The sequence below is a fragment of the Acipenser ruthenus genome, chromosome 16, assembly GCF_902713425.1.
Source record: "Acipenser ruthenus chromosome 16, fAciRut3.2 maternal haplotype, whole genome shotgun sequence".
NCBI lineage: Eukaryota > Metazoa > Chordata > Actinopteri > Acipenseriformes > Acipenseridae > Acipenser > Acipenser ruthenus.
Genome location: NC_081204.1, coordinates 2562810 through 2590486, shown reverse-complemented (window position 1 = coordinate 2590486; position 27677 = coordinate 2562810). Strand labels below are relative to the sequence as shown.

The 27677-nt window shown below is 38.3% G+C and overlaps 1 protein-coding gene across 15 annotated transcripts in view; it reads right to left on the bottom strand.

Annotated features, from left to right (window-relative positions):
- LOC117963517 (ERC protein 2-like) overlaps positions 1-27677 on the bottom strand; it is a 262184-nt gene that overhangs the window by 61497 nt on the left and 173010 nt on the right. For 11 of the 15 annotated variants that reach the window (XM_058988385.1, XM_058988384.1, XM_058988392.1 and 8 more), the window contains 2 exons: positions 19570-19717; positions 9898-10107 (listed from right to left, as the gene is read on the bottom strand). In XM_058988385.1, the coding sequence (XP_058844368.1) occupies positions 9898-10107; positions 19570-19717 (358 nt within the window). Of the gene's footprint in view, positions 1-1821; positions 1888-9897; positions 10108-19569; positions 19718-27677 lie in introns of all 15 variants that reach the window. The other 4 variants (XM_058988394.1, XM_058988397.1, XM_058988398.1 and 1 more) reach the window with 2 other exon arrangements.

Below are 27677 nucleotides of genomic sequence, written 5' to 3'. Positions count from 1 at the left end.
ATCAGATGAGAACCGTTCTGTTTGTACCACATCCAGATTAGACACTGATCCAAACCACGCTCTCCATGGATCTCTGGCTTCACAGAACTTACCAATTACACCACATGCAACAGCATCAAACTGTCAAAACAAACCTCTATGAAACTCTCTCATGAAGCTCCACAGCACTTTGTCTATCGGGTTTTGCCATCAATGTTTTCTCACATTAAGAGACGATCGCTAAAAGGCCGGAAGACAAGATTAGGCTGCCTTATTGCTCCAAAGTAATAATACACCATTTGATCTTTTCCATGTGTAGCATTACTACAATGAATAATACATTTAGCCACCTTTAAATGTGGTAGATACACACAGCGATTTAGCAGGTCTGATATCTCCAGAGATAATGGAATTTTTAAATAGCCATTTGTTGAAACAAATGTTGGAAGATTAACCTATTATAAAATCAACGGTAAAGTCCTGGTTGAAAGTCATTTTGTGCAATTGGCAGGGTAGGATGTATGCAGATACCTTGTAATAGTCTTAATAGTTAAATAGATGGCCTATACCCTCACTTACAGCTCATTGGTATGAGCCTGATAAACACTTATTCAGCATAGGCCTGTATTGTGAATAATCATTTTGTTCTACCTTTCTACATTTTTTTTTCAGCTAACTTATTTTAATTTATTTTTTTGGAAGAAAGAACGGCTAATCGACTTGTCCAATAATGTCCTTTCGCAGAAATAAGTATGATCTTTTGACAGCAAGAAGTAAAAAAGCATAGAACTCCCTTATACCATGCTGTGACTATGGGGGATATCAGCAGTTAAAGACAAACAGGAAACTCCCTAGAAGATGAAGATGTTTTCTAATTTGTACTAATTTGACCCAAACTTGGACAGGTTTCTTTATTTGAAACATTCCTGGCCACAGCTACTCCAGGGAGCGATGAGATTAATTTGTCCGCAGAGCAGAACTTCCTTGAAAGCTGAATTGAGAGTGAAAAATGCGCACAAGGAAATGAATACTTTTTACTGCCTGCATTCGTTGTTTTATGTCTAGTGGATGTAAAAAGTGGCTGTGGTGCTCGTTTTGTATAAGTAGGGGATTTTAAGTTAATAGCAAAATTAACAAGCTTGAAGTTAGCCATAAAAATAAAATATAGGATATATTTACAATGGTCTTCATTAGCTTTGTATATGCCACCTGTAGTACCTTCTGTTTCATGATCTTGGTTACAAATACCTTTCTGTCGTTCAGTGTGCAACAAACAAAACCCACCCCACTATTAACTTACTATTAACTTTATGGTGTACCTATGACATTAGTAACTATATTTGTGAAACCAGGCAACTTGTATTACTTAAAATCATATATGTTATATTCGATACATAAAGATAAAATATGTCTGCGATATATTGCATTACTTAGGCATGATACTCACACACATATAAACACAGTTTCTTGGCCACATACAGGGTACAATTTGTACCTAGAACTATATTCCTACCTCATATTTTCCATGAACTGTCAACATCCTGCTAAGATAGTTCCTGAGTTAAGGGACTACAACACTCCTTTTTCAGGTGTGTGATTTCATACTTTCACATACATGTAATAATAAAGCAAAATCTGGACTTTGAAAGTCATCTAATAAATAAGCAGACAAGCACCCAAAAAAATACCAAAAAAAAAAGGACGCAAACACACACCGATATGCAAAACACTCACATGCAATGCCAATACACTGAACTTTAAAAAGAAACAAAAAAAAAAACCAACAACAACAACAAAAAAACATTAAGACATAAAATTAGTGAAAAAAAAACGGGCTCTCACCCCTCAGAACAAAACTGGAGCTTTGGTTTATGGGAACACTTACGCCCATATGCCCTCCTCATCGTCCTATTGGTTGAAAGGTCAGAAGCCATGTGATGTCAGCATTGAAAGAAGAAAAAAAAGAGTGGTTATTTAGCTTCAAGCAATGGGGCATGTTAATCTTTGTTGGTGGAAACATGAGTTAGACAGTAAACAAGGTTAGTGGCATTAGCATCAACCCCAACAAATACACAAATCTGCATTCATCTGAAGTGTACCGTCTGACCTGTACCTACAAGAAAAAGGACACAGGGAAGATAAGCAAGCATGCCTTCCTCAGGAACTTTACAGCTTTTTCAATCTGTGAGTTATATCCAACTGCAGGGTTGTCATGAAGGATTAGAAACTGCTGAATGTATATGCATTAATATTTACCAGTATTAAATAGGATGCCCAAAAAAAAACAAGCATTATTTTTTATTTAAGTTGCTTAATTGCTTCATGCCCAGGCACTGACAATCATCAGAGGCCAATAAGAAACTGTAACACCTACAGGAAGCCCATTGCTGAAATCCTAATATTTCCACGCCATGCTCCAACACTGGTAACAATAATACTAAGACTGTCCTGATTTTTCATGATTCATTCGTAATGTTGAAAAATTAAATAATTGAATTACAGTAGTTTAAAGTGAATACATTATTTAATTTAATGAACCCTACATGTACAATTCTTGAATTAACCAAGACACAGATGAGACGATTCCATAGAATACAGAAAAGAAGAACATTCATGTTACATTTCTGTAAAAAGTGACTGCTTTAACTTTTGGGCGGGGTTCAAGAGGGTTCTGATAATCGTACTCTGAAATCTAGCAAACGCAAGTCAGTTAAAATAATACCATAATACCTCAAGTACTGAAGCGCAGGAACCATTAACTCAAGTTTTGCTGTCCACTTGCCCCATACTTAAAAAAGGGCCACAATTATGAAGACAAAATTGGTCAGGTTATCACTCATCACAGTCTGAACTTTAAAGAAGACTTGGGTCAAAGGTTAGCAAATCTTAGTATTTGTAAAAAAACAAAACAACAAAAAAAAAACTTTTAAAAACAACTTTTAAGCAACAACGTATACAAGTTTACTATAGTAAAGTTGTGCAGTAATTTGGCTGTTTTTCCCAATGCTGTTCCCATGGTTATAGTATGCATTTACTACAGTATCCCATGCTGTACCATACCTCTATGGGATTTACTACGCTTACCTTCGCTCTGTCATGCTTTTACACTTTACTATGCTTTTGATCTGGTACACTTTTATAAGGGTCCCAACACAGTAATTGTGTGTAAGTTAATATACAAATAATCCAGAGTACATTTTCCATACATGTATATTGCATGTTACCTGCCAAACCCTTGACAGTTTATTAAAACTCACAATAAGCAGAAAGACTATATCTTTTTTTTTAAATCTAACTGAAGCAGACAAGTTTTTTTTTTTATCATTGCATTAATGTTGAAAGTATCACTTCGTTCTCCGTCCATACTATGCACAGAAAGGGCTTCCAGGTGTCATCCGTTATTAAAAACCAGATGTTAGGATGGATAACTTGCTTGCTGTTGAATTAAGTGAAGAAATTTGACAGGGAATATAAACACAGCCATCATATAACCTAGTGCAAGTCTGGCTAAATTCCTTCTGCAATCCTTATAAATCTGAAGATGCCAAAAAAAAAAGACCAAAAAGGAATTGGAAAGAATAGCAGATAGAAATTCTAAGCGCGATAAACATTTAAATTTCTTTAGAGAACATTTGAGTCTTGGGTTTTCACAAATGTTTCTCCCACTCTGATGTAACTTAATAGTGATTTATTTCTGTACGTGTAGGTTCAATGGTCCCCATGGTGATCCATTCCATGGAATGCTGCAAGCCATGAAACATTTGGAACAGTTGGGAGCAGCAGGGGAGTGACCAGTGTGTGTCCATCGCTGCTGCTGATGGGCACGGAGCTGTGTTGGAAGCAATAAACAAGTTGCTAAAACGCCTGGTGACAGCCTTTATTTCCCTTGTGGGATATATGATTATATCATCACCAAAGGAAGCAGCACCTTTGCCAGGCTCAATCAGACTACTGAAATGTGAGCTTCCACTCCTCTTGTTTCTTCGTAAAGCTTTGCAGAAACTATACGCTGAATTGGTTCTCAGTTCATCTGCTGCCCAAAAGCCCCCTTAGACATTTTATAACATTACTCTTCAGTATTTTGTGTCCCAGGGGAATACCATTCAGTGATGGAAGTTCTTATAACAGAGGGAAAAGGGGCTTGTGTTTTTTCTTTTTCTGAAGCTCTTTGGTCTTGATGTTATTTGTTCCACATGAAAACAGCTTGATCACTGCTTAATATGGTAGCAAACATTCAACTGGGAATATCTGTGTAATAGCATCACACACCAATATTGTGAAAACTCAACAGAAACTGCTGTTTAAGAAATGTATCTAGCGTGTCTAGCATGACTTGTTATTGTTTGCTTGAGGTTTCATTTTTTTATTTTGCTTAAAAAAAATGTTTATGGTTTGCTAAAGCCCACATCAAAAGAAGGCTTGCAAAAGGGAAGGCAACATAGGGGATACTGTGGGTGATTAGTAGATAAAAAGCCTCTTGTGAAGATTATCTTATTTTTCAATAAGTGCTTGAAAATATACTGCATGTTTTCCATTGATCACCACATCACCATAGTGCACAGGCTCTAAATGCTGTCAAAGATGACGTGTGTTCCTAGGGTCTTTAAAACCAAGTTCCTGCTTGCTCACTGGGTGCTTAAGATCAAGGAGAAAAAGGGGGTTCTGAGCCTAGTGCGTGACCCTGTCAACATCCTTCATATCAGGAGCATCACTTTGAACCCCATTCTCGACAGGTGAAGTCTAAGCATGCATACTTAGGGGGCTGTGCGTTCTATAAATATCTTTCATCAATCTACTCACGCCAAAATGAACATCCCACTTCAGAACTGAAGCAAGACGGATTAGGAGGGATTGTTTGCCAATGGCTTTTACCTAAGCAGCAAACTACCAAGAATTTGGTAAGGTATTAGGCTAACAAAAAGGTAAATCCAAACAAAGGCAACCGCAACACTGTGAGAATTCAATTTCTCACGTCTGATTATCAGTGATGTCCAAATCACCTCTCAAAAGAGCAGTGACAGATGAAGTTAACATCAATGGAAAGGAATGGATGGCTAAGGTAAGTAAAATGAGCTGGGTTGGGTGGGGGATGGAGGGGAGTGGTGCTGGGATGCCAGCATCACTGTTGAGCCTTCCCGTGGTGTTGTGGGCTAGTCGATAAAACACAGAAGACAGGAGGTGCCCACCTGATGACCTCTGCGAAATGCCTCACCCAGCCCATTCCTGATGGTGCTGATGCACCAGGGAGGTTGCAAATAAGCTGATCCCTGGAGCCAGCATTACACTGCAATTAATATATACACTGCAATTAATATATACACTGCAATTAATATAGAATTGCTTCATGATTTGTTTTCTTTAAAAAAAGTTGTATTCGTGATACGTACAATAGCATTTAATAGTAATGGATATACATTAGCGTTTGAGTAAAGTCAGCTGAGGAATGCAAGGGTGATTGATCCATTGCATTGCATTTATCTGTCTCGTGACCTTTTTCTACTCCTCCCCTGACAGCAAGTCACATCATTTATTTTGTTAGCTATTTAGGTGCTGCTGTTTGATCTCTGTGCCGACCCTGCGTCCAAGCCTGGTTCTTCTAGGCCCACTTCTATCAAGACAGGAGTTCAGATCACTTGACTCACAAAAACATAATTTGAGGTTCCTTGCTTAAGCTTTATAATGTGCAAGCTAATCCTTTACGCCTGGAATACAATTAGCATACACTCGGGTCTCTTTATAAAAGGCAAATCTTATGACGCACATCTTAAGAGGCTTTGAACGTAAAGTGCACGCATAAACACAGGTGCAACAGTGGGGAAATGAGAAAATTATAATACTAACAGCACTAGCAGCAGATTGCACATCACAGTCTCTTGTTACTTTATGTAAGAACACAGTTCTGTGCTCTCATGTCAAGCGATGAAATACTGTTACATTAGCAGCCAAATAACAATAACAATTACACAAATAACAATGGAGCTCCATACTACCCTTTGTAAGAGACACTTCTTTACATAGAGGGGTGAGGGTAAGAATGGGTTACCTAGCCACGCTGTTGATGTTCAATCATTGAGATGCTTTATGATTTGACTTGACAACATTTAAAAAACAATATGTGCGGTTTGATTACAAATATACGTATTTGTAAGGTTATAAAACAACACAGTTTAAAACAGAAAACACTCCCAGTCTCCCTCGCTACAGAAATGGCAGCAGAAGTGTGAGTCCCTCCCTGAACGGGCTTGTAACGCCCTCCTTTGTGTGTCTGCTTGTGAGGGTTTAACATCTTCACCACCGCTCATTAAGATGTGGGCATTAGCCAGCTCCGAGGCCACTTAAATCAAACAGCTTTCTACTGTATGACCAAGTTAACATTCCCGTGTGTCGCTGCCAACTGTTTACTGACCATGTTTTTAAATGCCATTATGCTCAGTACTTTAGATGCAAGCAAACGTGAAATCTTCTGTAATTTATTCCCCAAATTTTGTTATTTAATATAATTTGTATCATGTATGGTTCAAATAGTATTGTTTAAATAATAAAAGACATCTGCTTCAAACTTAAATAAACCACCTTTAGCATCCCTATGGTTGGAAGTGAAGAGGTTCAATCTCTATTGCTCAATAAATATCCTGGGCTTCAAACTCCATAAAGGTTCAGCTGAAATCATTTTTCTGTTTAAATTTAGTTTCAGATTTCTCGGTGAAGCATGGATACAGTTATGTTTTTTGGCGTGAAACGGGGCAGCTAAATACGAGCGTTTCAAACAAAGCATTGCGTGACCATCAAGCTTATTGATCCCAGCCGTTAAGTAAATAAGATGTTCCAGCAATATACTTGCATATTACTCGAGACAAAAATACAGCGCACAAACCCCAAGCTTCCCATGAGCAGTGGGCTGTGAAATTAGATTTGCTTTGGAGAAATTTATAGTCTTCTTTGTAGTGCTAGCCGGTGACATACCGTTTAAATCACTCTTTTCTTGTAACTACATACAGATTTGCAACTTGAATTCCCTTTGTTCCTTTTACCTTTGTTCTGTTTTTCAGCAGTTTCCACAGGGACGCGGACTTACCCTGCTGACGTACGCACGTACCCTTCTCTCACTGAAGTTGGTAACGGTCTGCTCAGGCTATTTAGTTTGGGTTTCAGAAACACATGCAACGTGCTTTGGCCATTAAAAATCTGCAATGCTCCCAGACGCACTGTAAGCGAAGCTGTATATTCCAAAGGAAATTCATTGTGGTCTAACGTCTTAAAATATCCTTACGGCTACTTTCTCCTTCTTTTACTTTCTATTACAGACTGGACCAAAACTGAATTTTTTGAATAGCGGCTGCATTTGATACAGCACTGTGGGATGAATGCTGTGTGAAAAGGACGTTACATGATCCAGATTGAAAAATCTAATCTTTTGACTTGCTTTGTAGGTTTTTTGTTTTTGAACAGGTCCCACTGTACATTACAATGAACTTAAAATATGTCTGGAATATGTAGGCAATTGGTATCCAAATCCTCTAAGATTTCTCTGGGACGATTCAGTGATTTCCTGATTTAAATCAAATCCTCTTGCAAATTACTTAAGGCCTTTTCCATGTGTACAATTTAAGTTATATTCTTTCCGCCAGTATATTTACTCAGGGAATGTATTCTCTTTTTCTTTTACAACAGCTGACTATTATGCATTTACAATCTAGCCAATATCCGATGTGGTTTAGAAAAAGACCAACATCTGTGCACAAAGTCAACAAACCACCCACTGCTAAGTGTAATACTGGACTATAGTTATCCCTGAGAAAGAGGTGTGTGTTATAATAAAACCACATGTCAATCAAAGTGCATCAAGGTACAGCCTGCACAATTCTATAGGATGCAGCCATACAGAGAATGGGAAAAGTGACTCATAACAAAAGAATCTAAACACAAGCTACAACCGGTGGACTGGGATTATACTACAGCCTCGTAAACTGGTTAAAGAGTTTTATTCTGCTAACTTTATTGTACAGTCCAGGAATGTGCCTTAAAAATAATTAATGTGTGCAGGCTTGCTTCATTGCAAAACAAGAAATCATTTATAAAATATACACCCATAGCAGAATTCTAACACAATAATAAAAACATGGCAACAGTATTCATGCTTTGCAAGTTGATGTATTTTTTTATTTAACCAATGCATCCATCCAAATTTAAACTTCACTGTAAAGTCTATAATCCTCCTACACAGTAAAGTTTGAGGTCTTTCTCTGTTCAAATCTGAATTAAAGTGTTACAAAACACCAAATATGTTACCTTTGCTGCATCGCAGTAATATACATTTTTCAACATACTCAGATTGCTTTGATATTTCTATTCACAGATCATAGGTCCTAAATCAGTTGGAAAAAAACATTTCTCAACTTCCCCCAAGAGAAATGGAATTCATCCAGATCACGTTCCCTCCTGCAACAATGCAGGTGCTCTGATTGAAATGAATGGGGTATTGTGGATGCAGAAAGCGACAAGCAGTGTTGCAGTGTAATCTGGACACGCTATGATGCCTAGAAAAATATCTTTCTTCTGACGAATGCTTCCAAAGAAGTTGAGAAACGTATTCCTCAGGTGATTAATGACCAATGATGTGTGATTAAAAATATCAAAACATTATGCCAAAAATACATGCCGCAGTATGTGTGATACACTGCCGTTACAGATTCTGTCCTGACCCCAGTCGGTGAGATAAGATTAAGTTAAAGCTCTAAAATCAAGAATGTAGACGAGCCTGGCTCTTTTGCATTGTGGTTAAGATGCTCGCTTGCGTTGAGTGGGGTAGCCGGTTCACACCCAGCCTACATAGGTGCCGTGACCCGGAGACTGGCTGCAGTGTGCTTTTTGAAGTGCACACTGGGAAGGTGGGAGAGGGGTGGGGGTGGTGGGGGGTGGTGGGGTGTGGACACAACAAAAAGAGACATGCAAACAATGTGCTAGAAAACAAACCAAATTCCCATTTGGAAACACATCCTCCTGAAAATTACAACTAAACAATGAAGTTCATTGTGAAGGAGTCTGAGGTGTCCTGATGGCTGCAGTTCAGGCTCGATGAAGCACAACACCCGACACCTGAGGATGATGTTTTTGAACTGCTGAAAGATTAACTGAAGCAACCAGCTAATAATAAAAATGACTGTCATTTGGAAAGCAAGTCTTATTATTCGTCCTGCAGGCAACAACATGATACGAGACACATGGAGCTTAATATAAACAGCAAAGTTCAAGGCCGTCTGGTGTCTTGTGCCCTGAAGCTCATTGCTTTCTTAATGAGACAAAACTAGGCTTTTAACTATATGTTTTCTGTGAATATTTACCACACATGTCTTTGCCCACTTCATTAGCAATTTAAATATAAACCGTGGTATATTCTGTTTCAAGGATTATTTATAGTTCAGCAGCTTCCAGGAATTAAGTCAATATATATTCTACTGTTTTCTCCCCGAACTGTTCACCCTTCTTTCTCGTAATGTAAGTATTCAAACTCGAAACGTGTCAAATTGGAAGCAAGTTTCTCTGTTTGGTTTTCTTTTTAATTAACAGAAAAGCAGATGCATTTTTGCCAGTGAACTTTTCCCACTGCAGATTTTGCAGCCTGTTGTGTGCTAAGACGACATACTTTTCTTCATTTTCGGAACATTGGCATACAAAACATATTCCTGGTACATAAAAACTAAATGACTTTAACCCTTTAATTCCCAGTTCCTGCCACATCTTAGCGCCACAACTGTTGTCCTGTTCTCGTGTATACTCAATAAAGGAGCTCGACAAAATACAAATATAATTCAGAAATGAAAAGGGTTGAAGAGGTACTGAAAAAGAAACCTAGGAGATGAAACCACGCTGGTTTCTGATACTCTACAGATGGTATAGAAGAGAGCGAGAGAGGCTGACCTGATCAGGAGAGGGCCTGTGGTTGGCGTGCAGGGGTCTGGCTGGAGAGCGGTGTTGAGGGTGGTGCTGTGGGTGTGGGTGTGGGTGAGGATGGTGCTGTTGTGGGTGCTGATGTTGCTGCGTATGGTGCTGTGGGTGCTGCTGTGGTGGGTGGTGATGGTGATGGTCATCATCATAGCTATCAGCCATCAGCTTCATCCGGTTTTGTGTCTGTGAACAAATAAAAGACACACATTTAGTGTACATCCGAGACCATCTTAAAACAGGCTGCGTTCACCTATGGCACCTCTCTGAGCTAAGCTGCAATAAACTTTATTTTGCATGGCATAAATCAGCCTTTAATCGTTATGAATAACCTACTTACCGAGGTTCAGTTAATACACAGTCAATGGACATGCATTAGGCGTGCTTGTGTGTCTCCACTATTGGTCTACCATTGCAATTGTGTGCTGGTAGTCTGTATGTATGTTGAGTATGCTTATTAAGACTGGATAATTTCCTGCAGTATATACAGCCAGAAAGTCCTCTTTCCAAAATTCAGATTGCACCACAGGTTGCCATGACACAGAAAGCACTTGTAGCTACCTACCTCTGAGCACTAACAAAATCCTGGTTCATACAGGGCGCTCCAAAAATCCTGTATACATATTTTTATTTTATTAAATAAGTCAACAAACAAGATAAGAATGAGAGCCCGGAATTCTCATCCATCAGTCTGATGATTAATTAAACATAAAAGGTAAAGTACATAAAAACTGCTTAAGTTGCCAAACACTGAAAGTGGTTTTAGTATGTTTACATACTTTTAAAAGCCAAATCTCCACAGTAAGTGTGGGCCTTGTATATCAAGTGGTAAAAATAACATGCGCTGTTCAGTAAGTATCTGTATCAGATAGGTGTATATCTATCTATATTCCTGCATACAGTACTTAACCTTCTTGTCAGCTAACTTGCCTCAGGTACTAAAAGCTATTTACTCCAAATCACCAAACAAGAAATAAACAACTCAGACATTTCATTTATAGGCTTGTAAGTTGTGTTAAGTTGATTCTTATTTGTTCTATAATTGTAATCGTTCTTATTTGTTTTAGAATTGTACTCAATATAAACTATTTAAATTAGATTCACACCTACTCCTTCATTTTAAGACATTGTCAACTGTAAGATTTTAAAACCATTCCATTGCACACCAACAGTTACTGTACATAAAAAAATAGCATGCTGATAAAACCATTGCTAACCTTAATGGATCAGTCAAGTAGACAAACATTTCTGCCAATGTCTTTATCATAACACTGATGATGGCATTCACCAAAATGTTTGCCTGGATGTGCAAACCTACCTACCTACCTACCTACCTACCTACCTACCTGGAATAGTTGTTATTCTTTTTGGTATAAATCTAACTTTAAGAGATCAGATGCAACATACTCTTAATAATTAATAGATCTGGTGTGACTTGTACCAAGATGTTACCTTTATTTGAGCTGTTTGAAAGTGCAGAAAATTAGTTTAGGGTGTAAAGAGGACAGGGCATTATTTAAACTGTTAAGTATTTGCCACTTTCTCCTTTTAATTAGCTGCAGCTCCATGGCCAAAGACATGCATGTCAAATATGCCTGGGCACAAGGCCACTGAGCTGCAAGGCAGTCCCTTCAGCTGTCATCACATCAGGGGGGCATCAAGAGCACCCAGCACGCTAGTTTACACGGGGACATTCCAGAACCTCTTGTGCCGCATGATTCAGCCATGGCGGTTATGCCTATAGAGGCTGGTAATATATATAGAAAGAAAAGAAAAAAAAAGAGGAAAGGGTGGGGCGGGGGGTCGTTTTGGACTAGCGTGGCGGCGCAGGCTGCCATTACCCAACCATTACGAAGCAAACTGGGATCTGAAGACCATTAGCAGCGCACTACATTTTCAGATTCTCGTCAAACATGGTATTATTTGGCTGATGGAGCTTGAGAGGGGATCTTTGCTGTCTCAATTAGAGAGCAAGTGTTTTATAAGAGAATGAGCCAGCAGGATACTTCCAAGTGAACCAAAGTGTCCCTGATGACCCAGCTCTGGGCACTGACTGGGGCTTATTGTAGTTCAGGCAGGAGACTCAAGTACTACGTAGTAGTATACAATATACAAAATATATAGATGAATAAATAGTCGAGACTATTAACAAGTCTTGAGCAATATGCAGTAGTATCTAGTAGAAGCAGCTATGTAATGTTTAATGGTATTACAAACTTCAATCAGGAAAAAAAAAGACTACAGTATTTTCACTTTAGGCTGGCCATATGTATTGGATGCAAAATTGTTGAATGAGATAATGTCTTTTAATTGCGATCTGTTTTTCTTTTTTTTGAGGGGGGATTTTGCACATGAAGATATTTTTTTTGAAAAGCCAGACTGTACAATAAATCTACTCCCGAACAATAGGCTAGAGCCAACAGGTCTGAATACCAAAGTCCACACTCAAACTATTCATTTCATCAGATTGTTCATTAAACAGTTTTGTTTTTGTGCTCTGTAAGTAGGTAGAATAAGTGAGAAATCTTTTGTGGTTCTGTGGTTGAAAGTTTTCAACCCACAGCTGTACTTTATTAAAACATGATTTTTTAATGCACTAGTGGGACAAGTGTCTCCTTTAATGAGGTGCTGGTGATTAGTGTTGTCATGGGATAAGAAATGTAAATATGGTCTCCGTCAGGTGTCTGAACTTACGGACTATAGCCGTATGTGGCTCTTTCCTGAAAGGATTGTGGTTCTTTTATCTTGTGCGAGGCCACAAGGCTGCTGCACATGAACAGCCTTAGGATATTGATAAGCACAGAGAGCACACTGTTATAGTACATATTGCCAGCAGCCTGAGCAAGCGGTGAGTATAATGTGCAAATCAAAACGCTGAACAAAAAGCTGCATTGATGGTCCATTTTGAGATCTGTCTGGCCCATCCACCAAATCCGTTTCCAACACAAACTGCCTTAGACCTCTTAACGTGGTAATAAACTTCACCAAGAAATAAATGATGTATTTTTTCTTCTTTTCAACTCAATACAAAAACAACCAAAAATATAATTACAGGCTGTTACAAAGCTAAAACAACCAGTTAAAAAGACAGAATGCATTACTTCAACTTGCAATAAATCCCCTCCGAGATGAATATCTATAAGAAACATATCTGTAAGAACATGTACTTATTAAACATACTATTCCATAAACTAACATGACAGGCACATATAAAAATGGTACAGTACTGCGCCCACTCTCTCTCTGAAATCGGTAACCCAACAAGCTACTCCGTTGATGACTAAAACAATCAAAACCACATCGGAACTGCCAAAGAATCGCAAGAAAGCCACATTCTCATTCTGCAATTCTTGTGCACACAACAGAAGAATAGAACAGGGCAAGGCACTTTATCCCAGAAAGATAGAGCCAAGCAGAGGAGAACACACAGAAATAAAAAGGGGAGAGATTGGCACTGCTTTACGCAGTGGTTAGTTGAACAAACTGGCACCCGGCCACACGCTTGGGATGTGTTCTGACACTGTCCGAGAGCAGGAAACGTTATAATTAACAAAATCCTTGTGTTGAGAATGGATACCATCGAGTAGCCAATCATCCATACACTCCTGGCATTGTGGACTGCTGGGCCTCTAGGAATAAGCATATGTGAGCTGCTATGCAATGCAATGGAGTTACAATGGGAAACCAGGGTATAACAATGTATTTACTGCTGATAAGAGCAGGTTTCTTCATTTAACCACAAAACACATATTGACCAATAAGCAGATACAATTCTAACTGGACCTCAGATAGTAAACATATGCAGTCCATTGACAAGAAGAAGACATTGCACTTTCATTCAACTTCCTGTACATTCATACAAAAACAAATAAAGAGTATTTGAAAATCAAGAAACACACAACGACCACAGAGTGAGTCAATCACAAAGACATGGAACTGATGTCTAACTAAACACCTTATGTAATAGGTCAATAATTGCAATGTATATTTATTAACTAGGACCTTTGTTGCATTGAACTTCTTTTAAAAGTATTCAGATGAAGTAATGAACTTAAAGTTCATTCTGCAAACCACCCACGTTTTATATATTGTATTTGTGCATTGCCTTATCATTTGATAGCCTTGAATTTCCTATTGTATCTTTCAGCTTATTCCAAAAAGGAATGCTAAAACTAAACAAGATGATATATGGAATACTGAAAGTGTCTCTTTCAACGAGGTGTTGGGGATTAGCTGTGTCACAGGATAAGAACTGCAAATGGATGATGTCATACTTCCAATTTGGTCGTGAAATTTAAACAAACCACTTCTAACAGTTCTTCCTTTTGAAGGCCAACACTCAGCGTTATGTATACAAAGCAACTGGTACTGCTGAGGTAGGTTCCCTCTGATCATCTGAGCACCATGAAACGGAGAAGAAAAACCTCCAAATGTTGACCAGACGTCTTAAAAAATACTCCCACCCCCTCCTATTTATCTAACTTATAATTGGTCTGCTATAAAGGCAGGTGAAACTCAACAGAGCTGCACAGTGTTGGGCTGTACTATCGCCACGCTAGAGGAGAAAAGCATGGTCTCCCCTTTAAACTTTCTCTCGTTGCTGCAGCTGCTAAACTTTCATTGCGTTTCTGCAGCTATTGGTGTATTCCTCTGCCTGATTTCATGGGGACTGAAGTATGAGCACCCAACTGAGCTATCAGCAGTAATTAAAATGACCTCAGGGTGACAGCTAGAGGGCAGGCTTGTTCAGGAGCCATCTCACCACGGTGATACTGAAGTAGACACAGTTTCTATGAAAGGCACGTTTGCTTGCTTTAGTAACAGAATGTGAAAGGCAATGCAGTACTACAGCTGCAATGTTAAAGCATATACAGAAACACTGAGATTCTGTATAGTGTATATACACCATGGCACAATCATAATGCAGGTTTTGGGGAAATAGTTAGCTGTAAAATAACATATAAACACATTAACTTGCAGGTAACTTATTTTTTTAAGCCTCTATTTATGGGTCACATAGTACTTTATTTAATCTACACTGTACTGTAACTTGCAACTCTCAGACTGTGAAAAACTGAGAATATTAGCAGAAGTTAATTCTGCTATTGGGTTGTTGCATTTTTTACATCAATGTAGCTATCTATCAATGTGATGAAAAACATGTAAGTGTTTGGCGTCACAAAGAATTCCATTTATGCAGAAAAGCATTTTGAAGTTTTTTCTTTTTTTTCTCTCTTCCAATAACCTGCCTCAAATGGTAAATGATTAAAACCGCCAACAACATGGAATTGGTAACACTATTTCATGTTTATTCAGCCTTCAGCCATCACTTAGGCAACCACTTGTTAAATAAATAGCTTATTCTAATTCTAAAATCTTCCATTCTGTGCAAAATACAGTAGGGCAGAACTGCAAAAATGCACCTTCAGAAAACTGAGATGCTTTTAAACTTTCATAGAAGAGGATACCTTTTCCTTTTTAGTCATGGTGTGTATCTGTGTCAGATTTGCCATTTTTGGTATTCATGGCTTTCTCTATTGGGAATGCCCTGTTTCACACAATCAGAAAAATACCCAAAAAGGCAGTCTGTACCATCATCAATGACTTAAAAAAAATGCAAATAGAAATATTTGGGTAAGTGCTAAAAAGATAAGTGTAAGTGTTACAGCAAATCCTTTTTTTTCTTTTCTTGTGGCCATAGCCTTTGTTTCTAGAGACCAAAAGTCATGGAGACATATGAATCACTGTTGTAATAACCCTCATTCTTGTCATGCCTCCAACCCCAATGTTGACCAAACAAAAGCAGACCCCTGAGGATGTTGACGAGAGTAGATCGGAATACTGATATTGACAAGCGCAGCCAACATCAATCATCAAGATCTGCTAAATACTTTCAATAAAATGCACTTGACCAGGGAACTTGTCTTCGAAACACGGTCGCTGCACAGAGCTGGAAAGGCACAGCTATTAGGCACCAATATTAAAATCGGACATATATACTGTAAGTGATTTCGCAAAATGTAGGGTCCTTTCAGAGAAAACTGCCGTGATTTCTGCAAATTCCAGTAAACACTGGTCCTACCAATCAGTGGGCCCTGTTTACAAATCTTTAAAAGAACGTTCTTTCAAAGTGTGTTTTTGTTATTAAAATAAAGTTGGATTAGTCGTACAACTTTACAACAGTTTCATGTACATGAACAGGAATGTGTTTAAATCCAGCTTTATGGACAGGTTCGACGCTGCTACCCAATCAGTACTCAGACCTGTGTCTAGTGAGTTGAAGTCGCTTTTTCTTTTCAATCTGTAGATACTTTCCAAGCACACAGCCCAGGCCTGGAGATCAGCAGGGGAACTTCCTGCAGACCCAGAGGCTACTGACTCTTTAGTGATCAGGTTTCAAATAGCACAAATTCTCTGTAGTTACACATCTTGTTTCGCTGCCCAATACAGCAGAGTCACACTAATTAGACTACAAACACCAGTCTACGCTTACAAAGAATATATGATATAGCAGCACTGTATTCTATATAACATTCAGAATCTGTACTGAGCTTTATGTTGCGTCTTGGTCATATAATATTAGCTCAATTCAGAAATCAGCCTCTTTACTTTACAGTTTTAATGAATATGTAATTGCATTGTAATTATTTTATTGCGTTAAGAAAAAACATGCTGTTCAAAAACAGACACCTTTGCTTGTTCTTTTATGTTTCAAACACAATACAAAATATTGTGTTTATGATATTTTGTTGTGAAAACGATGCTTCATTTACAGTATGGATGTATATATGAATGTATGAATGTTGGTACATTCATACGCGCTCGCTCTCCTTTTTGGGCCAACCCAACCACGACCACGACTATAATTATAAAGAGGCTATGTCAAAAGTGATATACAGCGAGTATTGTACTTGCATCTTTGAGCAATCAATATAGTACAACTGGTGCTTATAATAACCCTCTTACAAGAGTAAGGTGGCTTGCCTGTGTTTTCGCTAGAGCTGGTGGTGTTTTTTTTTTTTATGTACCGGTAGTCATTTCATAGCTTCAAAGGCACTGTGCATACATCTGTAACTCTAACCACTTAGAAGACATTTACAACCAAAGTCTTGTTTGAGAAAAGCCAACAAATTGTAAGCAATTCATATCCGCCTGAAGTTCACAATGGATTTTCATGGGATCAGGTTAATTGAACTGAAAAACCCTTGATTGACTGGTAATGGCCCTGGTGGCTTAGTGGCAATATGTAGTCGTAAAATTGCAATATTGAAACAGTCCTTCCAAAAATATTTTAGTAAGATGGTGTAAAGGGAGCTATGCTTTGATCAGTCATCTGGAGTTGGTTATTGCTAAAATGTTTCATTAACGCGACTTAAATGAGAAAAAAAAAAGTGAAAAGCCTTGAAGCCCTTTGCCCTTTCCATGTTTCTTAACACTTTCAGAATGCCGACGTCTACACATGGTCTCAAAAGTATGCTTCATTAATTTATACTGCAGCTTCGTGTCGCTCTTAATTTGAAAACATACATATACACTGTAGTTCTACAACGTTCACTTTAATATTGTCCTTTCAGAAAAAATACAAGAATAATTTGAACCAGTTTTGACCAGCAAAAAATAAATAAACAACAATGACTAAAAAAAAGCAGAAGGATATTAACATATTTCAAATAATAATTGAGTCGTATACTGTCTTCATATCATTTTACATTTCAGCTTTATGTTCAAAACTGGTGGCATTGGTGAGTAACTAGAAACCTGTACCGAGGGTAAATAGTTTGCATGAATGTCAAAATACTTCTTCAGTTGTTTGCAAAGAGAGAACAAACTGCACTATTAAGCAGAGCGGGTATGTATTGGGACTTTGCATGCACTTATCAACTCGTGTTAAGAGTTCAAATACAGAAGTGAAATGACTGAACTAGCCCGTCAGTGTCATAGTGCTACAGTGATCCGTCCTCGTGGTGTGGTTATTGGCTTCAGAAGCAGATCCTTCTTAATTACACAACAATTTGTAAACTTCTTCACAAGCCCTGTGAGGTTATACTATGATTATAATGAGCGCAGGAAGCTGCTTTTGTTAATGTTCCACTGTTAGTAATATATTGCTTAATCCCATGCTAAAAGTATGTGTGTCTCTGGCCCACTAGATAAGTCAAAAAGGGGTCTAATACAGGCTTGAATACACTCATATATACATACAAACAAACACACTGCAAACATCAGTGATACATAAGATCGAATAAAGCTACCAGTTATCTTTTTACAGCTGGCATCTTGCAGCTGTAAGAATAGTAATTACTGCAAACCCCTTTTTATCTGCGGCCAAGATTAAAAGCAATAAATCTAAGCTATGAAGGACAAACAATACCGCACAGTTACCATTTCAGTTTGCAATTAAGGACTGCTGAGATTTACAGCTCAGCTCAATTAGCAGCCATTTCAGTTTGTGATTAAATAGACAAACAGTGCTTAAACAGTGACATTACCTAAAAGGAAAGTTCTTGTATTTAAAAAAGGGGGCTTACAGTCATCTTCCATGTCTGAAGCAGGTGTTTCTCTGTACTGTAGGGATGTCATGCAAAACACTCAGCACCAGGTGCTCACCTGTCACTGAACCTCTCTACCTCCAAAAATGTCTATTTCCGATAGCTCTGCTGTGCCCCCTGCATCAGGAATCAGCTCTATCGTACAGTGCACTAATTGCGGGCAATTCACAAAGCCTTTTAGTCCAAAGTGCCATTAGCACCAAAAGAGAAAAACATTCGTCCACTTTATAAAACTAAGAATACGTATTTAAGACCACTTGAATAGAATTATTTTATTATTTGTAAATTGGTGTTTTTTTTCTGAATTCATAAAAGTGATATTTTAGAAGAAATTATCGGAAGGTGTTTTTCTAAACTGTGAATTACTATATTATTTCAATAATTTAGCCACTCAAGTGGCAGCATGTGTAAAAGAACGACAGTGTCGTGTGTTACCTCTTTAAACATTTACCAGTTAATACAGTATGATAGCAGAAAGACACAGGTTCACACAAGGCAGTGTCAAGGTCCTAGTGCCTGACACTGTCCAGGGTACAAGATTAACGCAACAGTCACTTGTTTATATCATCATTGTAAGCACACATCAGAAAGATAGATACAGAACATGTAATTGATGACTTAAACAAAAAACCTCAAGTATACTAGGCACATTTTCAACTTATAAATAAAACCAATATTATTTTCTAAGAGAGCCAGATGTTTAAAAAAAAAACCCAAAAAACAAAAACAAACATATTTCTCAAATTTGACAAAAATCGGGCAAGATATATTCTACATTTGTTCTGAGAGAGTATGGCCATCTGGTGAAATTATGTAGACCACAACCAGTCACTTGCACTTGACAAAAAGCAGGACTAGTCAATACGCTGGGTTGCTAATAGAAGACACTCTCCATCGGAGCAGGACATTCCTGCCAATTAGCCTCTTTTGCTGGAAAAGAAAAGACACCATTCAACAGCGCTGGCCATCTGTATTTTTAAGCTGTGGTTAGATTACGCTCATGGTCTCTTAGTAGACAAATATTTCCTGGTGATCCAAACTATGAATTGATAGATAGGAAAATGCAAATGACTTTTCGAGTGCAGGAGCAGCTACTCACCTGCTGTTTCAACTGGTGAACCAGCCTGTCCTTCTCCCGCTTCAGCGCCATCACCTCTTCCTGAGTCTTCTTCTTCTTGGATGAAGACAGCTCCAGTAAGGCAATGTTTGCATCTTTTTCACTGATGGCAGCTAGCAGTGCTTCTTGCCTGAGGAAAGAGACGAGACACGCGATGATTTTTTAGTACTGCTACTTCAATATGAAGGCAGAGACTGAAAGATTTAAAAAAATAATAATAATAAAAATAATAATAATAATAATAATAATAATAATAATAATAATAATAATAATAATAATAATAATACATGTAGGAAAATAAACCACTGTTAAAAGTCAGTCAAAAAACCATGAGCCGCAGACAAGCAGCTTACACTTGGTGACAATTGTGTGGTTTATTTGTCAGAAAACCACATGTTTCACAGGCTCGCATTCTGTGTTCCTGACTATTCGCTACTTTAATAGAGAAAATGGCAATTGTTAAATTCTCATTTTTAACTTGGTTTGTAGAGCTAAATGTGTTGGGAGACCAATAAATACATAAGACTTGAAGATTTTTAACTAGAAGCCTTACAGAAAAGCCATCTGGCAGGATGTAGCTAATAATGCACAACTTGCCATATACACTGTACTGTACCACAGTCACAGCACATGTCGGCATCTCAAGGTTTTTTCAATGAAATACAACATGGGAATGTTATACTATTCATTTTAATACACAGGGAAAAATACGGCAAGGTGGTTTCCGGTGTACTGTGCAGATTCCAACTTACACTTCTTACAAGTTTTTTTTTAATTTTTTTTTTTTTTTTTAATTGTCACTGATTACAGAAAACATATCAATTCAATAACAATACTGTAACAACAAAAAACTATAATAGTAAAACAACATATAAACATAAAAGTAAATACAACTTGGTAACTGCTGCCTCCCTAAAGATACTCAGCCTTTTCTGCCATGCACAACAGGCCTGCACTGTACATGTTGAAACATTAGGCAGAGAATGCGTGGATTCTTCTGTGAAGAAGAGTTTTTTCTTTCTTTTTTTTTTTTTTTCAAAAACAAACGCATGGTTTAATTTTTCTCCGGATGCATTTTCATAAGAGGACAGTAACATTGTTTGGAAATTAGAAAGTTTTCCCAAATGACTTCTGTTCCTAACGTCGAAGCAGTTAACACTAATGGACTGATTTGGGGGAAAACTGCACACTTACTGAGTTTGGTATGTCAGAAAGAGACATCTTTTGAAGGAGAAAAAAAGCCCAGCTGACACAGAAACTGAGATGCTGTACCAATATAATGATGTTCCCCTCAGTGTATGCAAAAGCTACTGTATTATCACTGTGATGTTTTTAACAGAATCATATGCTTTTAAAGTTAGCAATAGGATATGAGCCAGGGTAAGCAAGCACTTGTATGTGTTACACTCAATCATAAAAGTCACCACGTCAAAATGTTTGTCTATTGGATCGTTGTTTATTTCAATTTCTTAATGGTATGAAAATCTGATTACACTTCGATAAAGTCCAAGTCAATAAACTTGAGGAACATGCTGCATTTTATTATCTTATAGCTAATGTACAGCCATGTTGACCCTTGACTCACTTGAGATGAAAGTCTACAGTGTGTAACATAGGGAGCAGGCTTGCCACCTGTTTGAGGCTGGTGGAAATACTAGTCGGTCAGGAAAAAAAACACTGTGGCTAACCAGATTAGGTCACTTAGTCTGACCAATTTTTTGCATGCAACCTTGAGCCACAATGGGTTCTAAGTAGGAGAACCAAGCAGAGGATTAAGGGGGTGATGGTCAGCAAAGCTGGATGCAGGAAAGATGGAATTGAGAAACCACTGCATATGTGTAAAGCAACTAGATCTTCAAAGTTATTCTGTCTGAAATTCAGTCTGAAATGTTCGTACCCTCATAAGTGTCATATAGTAAAAGCAAAGTGTAATAAAGCACAGTGAAAGCATGGTAAAGCATACAGGAGCATTGTGAAGCCCAGAGAGGTATGGTAAATACTATTTTTTTTTAAAAACTGACAAACCAGGTTAAACTATGGTAAATGCATAGTATAACCATTAGAAAAGCATGGGAAAACTGCAAAAATATAGTGCAAAAATACTGTGGTGAACTTCCCTAAATGTAACTATGATCCGTTAACCTGAAGAATGAAAAGGAAACAAAAAAGCAGAAACCACGCGAGCTGTGTTTGACTATCTCCAGCCTCTTCAGATCTTTTACAGTAGCCACAAGCCCTCTCACTGGGTAAACGTGGCAGGTTCCATAAGTGTGGGGTTTGTAACTCTCAGGTTCTACTTTGCAGATGAGGTGTGAATATCCCAATAAAGATTTGATTAGAAACCGTTTGTGAATAGAACCAGTTTTACGGGTGTCTGACTCCACTGTCTGCAATGCTAGGAGGCTCTTCAGCGAAGAGGCTCAAAAAGTCTGCAGCTGGGCTCTTTCTTCACCCCTGAGGTCACTTCACTCAATCACATTTTAAAACAACACCCCCCGAAGTAGAGAGATAACTCACAGTGGATGAGCTCCCAGTAGAAATCCTCAGAAGGTTCACAATGTTACTGCTATATTCATTAGTCAAGAATAGAATGTCACCATGAGGCCATGTGTTCCCACATTCAGGATGAATAATGACCTGCAGCGCACTAATGCAAAAAGTGGATGCCAAATAAATCCCTATTTCCATTATAGCCTGTCCTCCATACACAACATCTTTTTGTTTAGGAAAGAACGTCAGTGAAAATCAATCTTCAGCCGTTGTTTTTTACAGGTTTAGTTTAAAGTGTACAAGAAGCAGGATGACAACAACAACATTACAGGAACGTTTCTTTTTATGTCTGCACTAAGTATTATTATTATTTCTTTTTAATGTTGTTGGCAGGTTGTTATGCTGTATAAATATTAAGCTGTACTATAAACCAATCTTGCACGGCTTCATTACTTCACAATGCCAAGAAGATTACAAAGCAAACAGCTTCTAGTTGCTTTGAAGATATTTGTTTTACTTTTGTAAAATATTTACCTCGGCACTTTCTGTTTAATAAGCAGAGACTGGCAGATGCCCCTTTCAACCTTGAGTGGGTGGAATTTAGATTACTGTATGTCTGAACTTTGTTTTTCTTTTGACCTAATGTTTCCAGCTCTTAGTTTACAACAGTAGCATGCCACCCAGTACCTAACATTTATAAAACTACACTGTCTGTTTTCAACAAAACAAATATTTGCTTTGAAAAGTTCAGTAATATTTGCAGGACACTGACTGCTGAAAACATTGCATAGCCATTTCCAATAAGGGCAATATGCATTGGCTTCAGAAGAATGAAGCAAACCCTAAGGTTACTCCTTACTCCTCCTGGGAAAGCTGCTCCTGCAGATCTGAGGGCAGTAGCTCCCTGGTAGCAATAGCGCACACACAGACAGTGTGTAACAGCTGCTTTTGCCTTCACAGAGAAGAAGCTCTTTTCCCCTATTTTTAGTCCCTACTGTAAAAAACTCTGCTGCAAAAATAAACACCGCCCCGATTCAGAAAGCCTTATTGCTCTGGAAATCGGTGCAATGTTTTTGGTGCAATTATCTGAATAACATCTGGACTTGCCTAGTTTATTCAATTGATTGTGTCTAGCTTAGATTGCTGCTGTGGATTCTGAGCTTAATCGTACCATTAATCAAACTGCTCAGCTGCCCAAACTGAATATCAATCGGTCTGCCAACACCTTGCATGCTACTATGTTCAAGTTTATAAAAAATAAAAAAAAGAAAGAAAGCAGAGCAGAGCAGAGCAGACTTACCAGTAAGAAACTGTACCAGGAAGACAGCATCTTATAAATCCATACACATGCACTTATAGCTTAGGCACTCTATATACCTGGCTATAAAACTATGACTTTTAGGATTAGGACAACAGGCAAAATATCTGTGTTTTAATATTTTCTACAGAGAGGTAAACAACAATATGAAGGCAATACAAAGGCAGAAAGAATGCAAGGAGAACATGGGTTTGCGGGACCTTGGGTCCTGTATACAGTATTTTATCAAAGTGTAGTCTAAACAGATGTCAAGGGGAATAGTTCTTTAACAAATATGGGCAGAGAATGGAGTGTTGAGCGCTAATAAACATTTTGCCAAGATTAACAATGGACCGAAACGATGTGGTTAATGGAGGTTTTATAGTATCATCCTGTCATTCAATAACACCAACCACAGATTAAACAGAAGTTTTATTTCCTCCTATTCTTTAATAAAAAGTGTTTACCCCACCTTTCTGCAACCCCCTTAGTGGACACAAAGACAAATAGCCTCTTATTAATCATGTTGATTGTGGAAATATGTACTGTGGTTTCTTACCATGGTAGCGTAGAGAGCTAGAAATCAGAAAAAGCAACAACGTGACTTGACCTACATTCAGTATGTAATGTTCAGTCAAAGTGATTATTACCAGATTATTACCTGGCTACAATGCTGCAGTTTTCAGTGTCTGCAGCAGCACTTATCATTTCTGGTAATAATCTGTTGTGAGCCAGCTTTATTATTATTATTTATTTCTTAGCAGACGCCCTTATCCAGGGCGACTTACAATTCTTACAAGATATCACATTATTTTTACATACAATTACCCATTTATACAGATGGGTTTTTACTGGAGCAGTCTACCTTGCTCAAGGGTACAGCAGCAGTGTCCCCTACCAGGGATTGAACCCACGACCCTCCGGTCAAGAGTCCAGAGCCCTAACCACTACTCCACACTGCTGCCCAGCTTTAGAAATGGTGATGTTAAAAAATAACTTTCCAGAATTTTTTTTTCTTTAAATAATTACACCCTCTCCCACCCCAGTAAACCTAAGCTTTTGTTTTAGCAAGAGGAAGGTTTCTTTACTACTGATGTTCAGAATCTAATATGCTTCAGCTTCCTGGTCGCTAATTAATACATTTAAAATGTACAATCTGCCCAGGTTCTAAATTCCAGATGAAGAATTTGTTTTGCGGTTCGGTCTCTTTAAAGTCGATCGTGATGAGGGAGTTCTTCTTTAGGTCATAACAAAGGCACCTTATTTTGATTATCCGCAGCAAAATATTATGCTTTTTTTTCTTGAACTAATTGCATTTCCGTGTTTTAAGAGAGCTACTTTTATTACAGCACTCGGAGTAAATCATTATTAATTTAAATCAACCGCTGCGGACCGTAGACTGGGGGCTGCTTTGATGCAGATGTAAAGTGCCCATGACCTGATTCCAATAACAAAGCATTAGAGTAAATATACACACTTAATTGTAGCGGAACAGGAAGCTGGTAACTGGTAACTTTCCACCAAACTTTAAACCAAGAGCCAATGAATCTAAGAGCCTGTGGGGCAAGTAAGGATTCATTGAACAGCATGCTGTCTGCAGCCATACCACCTTGCAGCCTGAATTCTCAGGGGTTATATTTCAGGGGTTATGTCAAGCCTGGACAGTAGATGAGACCGCCAGTGGTGCAGGCTCTATATGAAGCGTTGCTGGGGATTCTGCAGGGAGATTATGTATCAAAATTCCAAGCCGCTTCCCCAGCATGGTGTATGTGTTCAGGTAGGGGTTCTGCATGTGTGCTCTTCCTTGGATATCATAGTCCCATGTCAGATCACAGTGAAGAACGGGAATGCCGACCCTGGTGTCCTTGCATCAGTCCACCCCTTCCACATTCCAAATCATCACTACAGTATCGTTTGACATGTGATGTGAAGTGTGCTGCTGCTGGCGCGCTGACGCATTTCACACCACAGGGGAATGCTGAACAATGGTAACTTTCTCATTGGTTGCGTGATGGGATCTGAGACAGAGAAATACATCTAACATTAAAAAAAAAAAAAATGAACTACAGTGTAAGCTTACAATTATATGAATCCCTCTTATGTAGCCCTTCATGTTTCTAGTGAAGGGAATGATTCTGTACTAACACAGGACAGCACTTCTTAATGGTCCAAAAAGGAGACAAGTGTTAAATCAGTTCAGAAGGTCAATGCTGCAGCAGTAAGAACTGTGCATGAGTGTGCAAGGGAGAGCTTTAAAATACCTAACAAATCGTTTACGCAATTACAGTTATAACGTTTTCAGATTTTGACCATAGTTGGCAATTTTGAAACTTCTGGCTCTGCTAATCACATGCAGTGGCACTCGCCAGGAAAACCAGTGAGATCGTTGAAATAAAGAAACATGTGAACTCAATTCGTGAAAGTTCATTGCAAGTTTGAGATCCTATGACAAGTATGCAGTCTGGCAATCGACAGATGCGAAAGGCACATGAATCAGGACATAAGCACATAAGAAGAACATAAGAAAGGTTACAAACGAGAGGAGGCCATTCGACCCATCTTGCTCGTTTGGTTGTTAGTAGCTTATTGATCCTAGAATCTCATCAAGCAGCTTCTTGAAGGATCCCAGGGTGTCAGCTTCAACAACATTACTGGGGAGTTGGTTCCAGACTCCCACAATTCTCTGTGTAAAAAAAAGCATCCTATTTTCTGTTTTGAATGCCCCTTTATCTAATCTCCATTTGTGACCCCTGGTCGACAATGTTAATACCTTTTAGAATAATGCTTGAATCAGATCGCCATGTAGTCTTTTTTGTTCAAGACTAAATAGATTCAATTATTTTAACCTGTCTGCATATGACATGCCTTTTAAACCAGGAATAATTCTGGTCGCTCTTCTTTGCACTCTTTCTACAGCAGCAATATCCTTTTTGTAGCGAGGTGACCAGAACGGGACACAATATTCTAGATGAGGTCTTACTAATGCATTGTAATCCCTTGATTTAAATTCAACACTTTTTACTATATATCTGAGCATTTTGTTGGCCTTTTTTATAGCTTCCCCACATTGTCTAGATTAAGACATTTCTGAGTCAACATAAACTCCTAGATCTTTTTCATAGATTCCTTCTTCAATTTCAATGTCTCCCATATGGTATTTATAATGGACATTTGTATTGCCTGCGTGCAGTTCCTTACACTTTTCTATATTAAATGTCATTTGCCATGTGTCTGCCCAGTTCTGAATGCTGTCTAGATCATTTTGAATGACCTTTGCTGCTGCAACGGTGTTTGCCACTCCTATTTTTGTGTCGTCTGCAAATTTATTCAAAATTTGCTTACTATAACAGAATCTATATACAGAAAGTCATGAATGTAGATTAGGAAGAGCAGAGGACCTAATTCTGATCCCCGTGGTACTCCACAGGTTACCTCACTCCATTAATCAGTAGTTTGACACATGGTTGCTCTGTAGCTCTATACCTCATCAATATCTCCATAAAGACATTTCATGGCACAGATGGTTTGGTTGCGTAGCTGCCCCATACAAGCTGCAGTAATAGACGATGTACAGTCATTCTATAAAGTTGTAAGGTATTTCTATGACAACTCAGGGTCAAGCACAGAACCTAAATCAATGGCAATACGTGTTACATGGCTCACATGATGTGTATGGCTCAGATTTATAGTTCTGAGATTCCACATATCTACTAAATCATTTTCAGTCGTTCTGTTAAAAGGACTGTTTCAAAACTGTAATTTATAGTAAAACGAGAAATTAGAAACATCCCCTGACTGCAAAATGTTTTCAATTATTATTGTTGCTATTAATATTATTATTATTGGGCACGCGTAATCTATCTTCATAAATGTGGTTCTATACCTTTAGCAATACTATCTTATAAAGAACTTTGACAGTGGACTTATATTCGGTCTAGACAAGATGTTACTATAACCTTGAGTAGCATTGGACACATTTCAAAATAAATGTGTTTCAAATAGCCAGGACGTGTTATGTGTGTTTTCATTTTTAAATTAAAATATACAAGACAATCACCCCCCCCATGTAAAGCCACTCTACCTTCCTTCTGCACCCCCCCCCGTAAGCCATTCTGCCTTCCTTCTGCACCCCCCCTGTAAAGCCATTCTACCTTCCTTCACCCAAAAGACGGAGCACAAGGAGGTTAAGTGACTTGCTCAGGGTCACACAATGAGTCAGTGGCTGAGGTGGGATTTGAACCGGGGACCTCTTGGTTACAAGCTCTTTTCTTTAACCACTGGACCACCTAGCCTCCTAAACTTA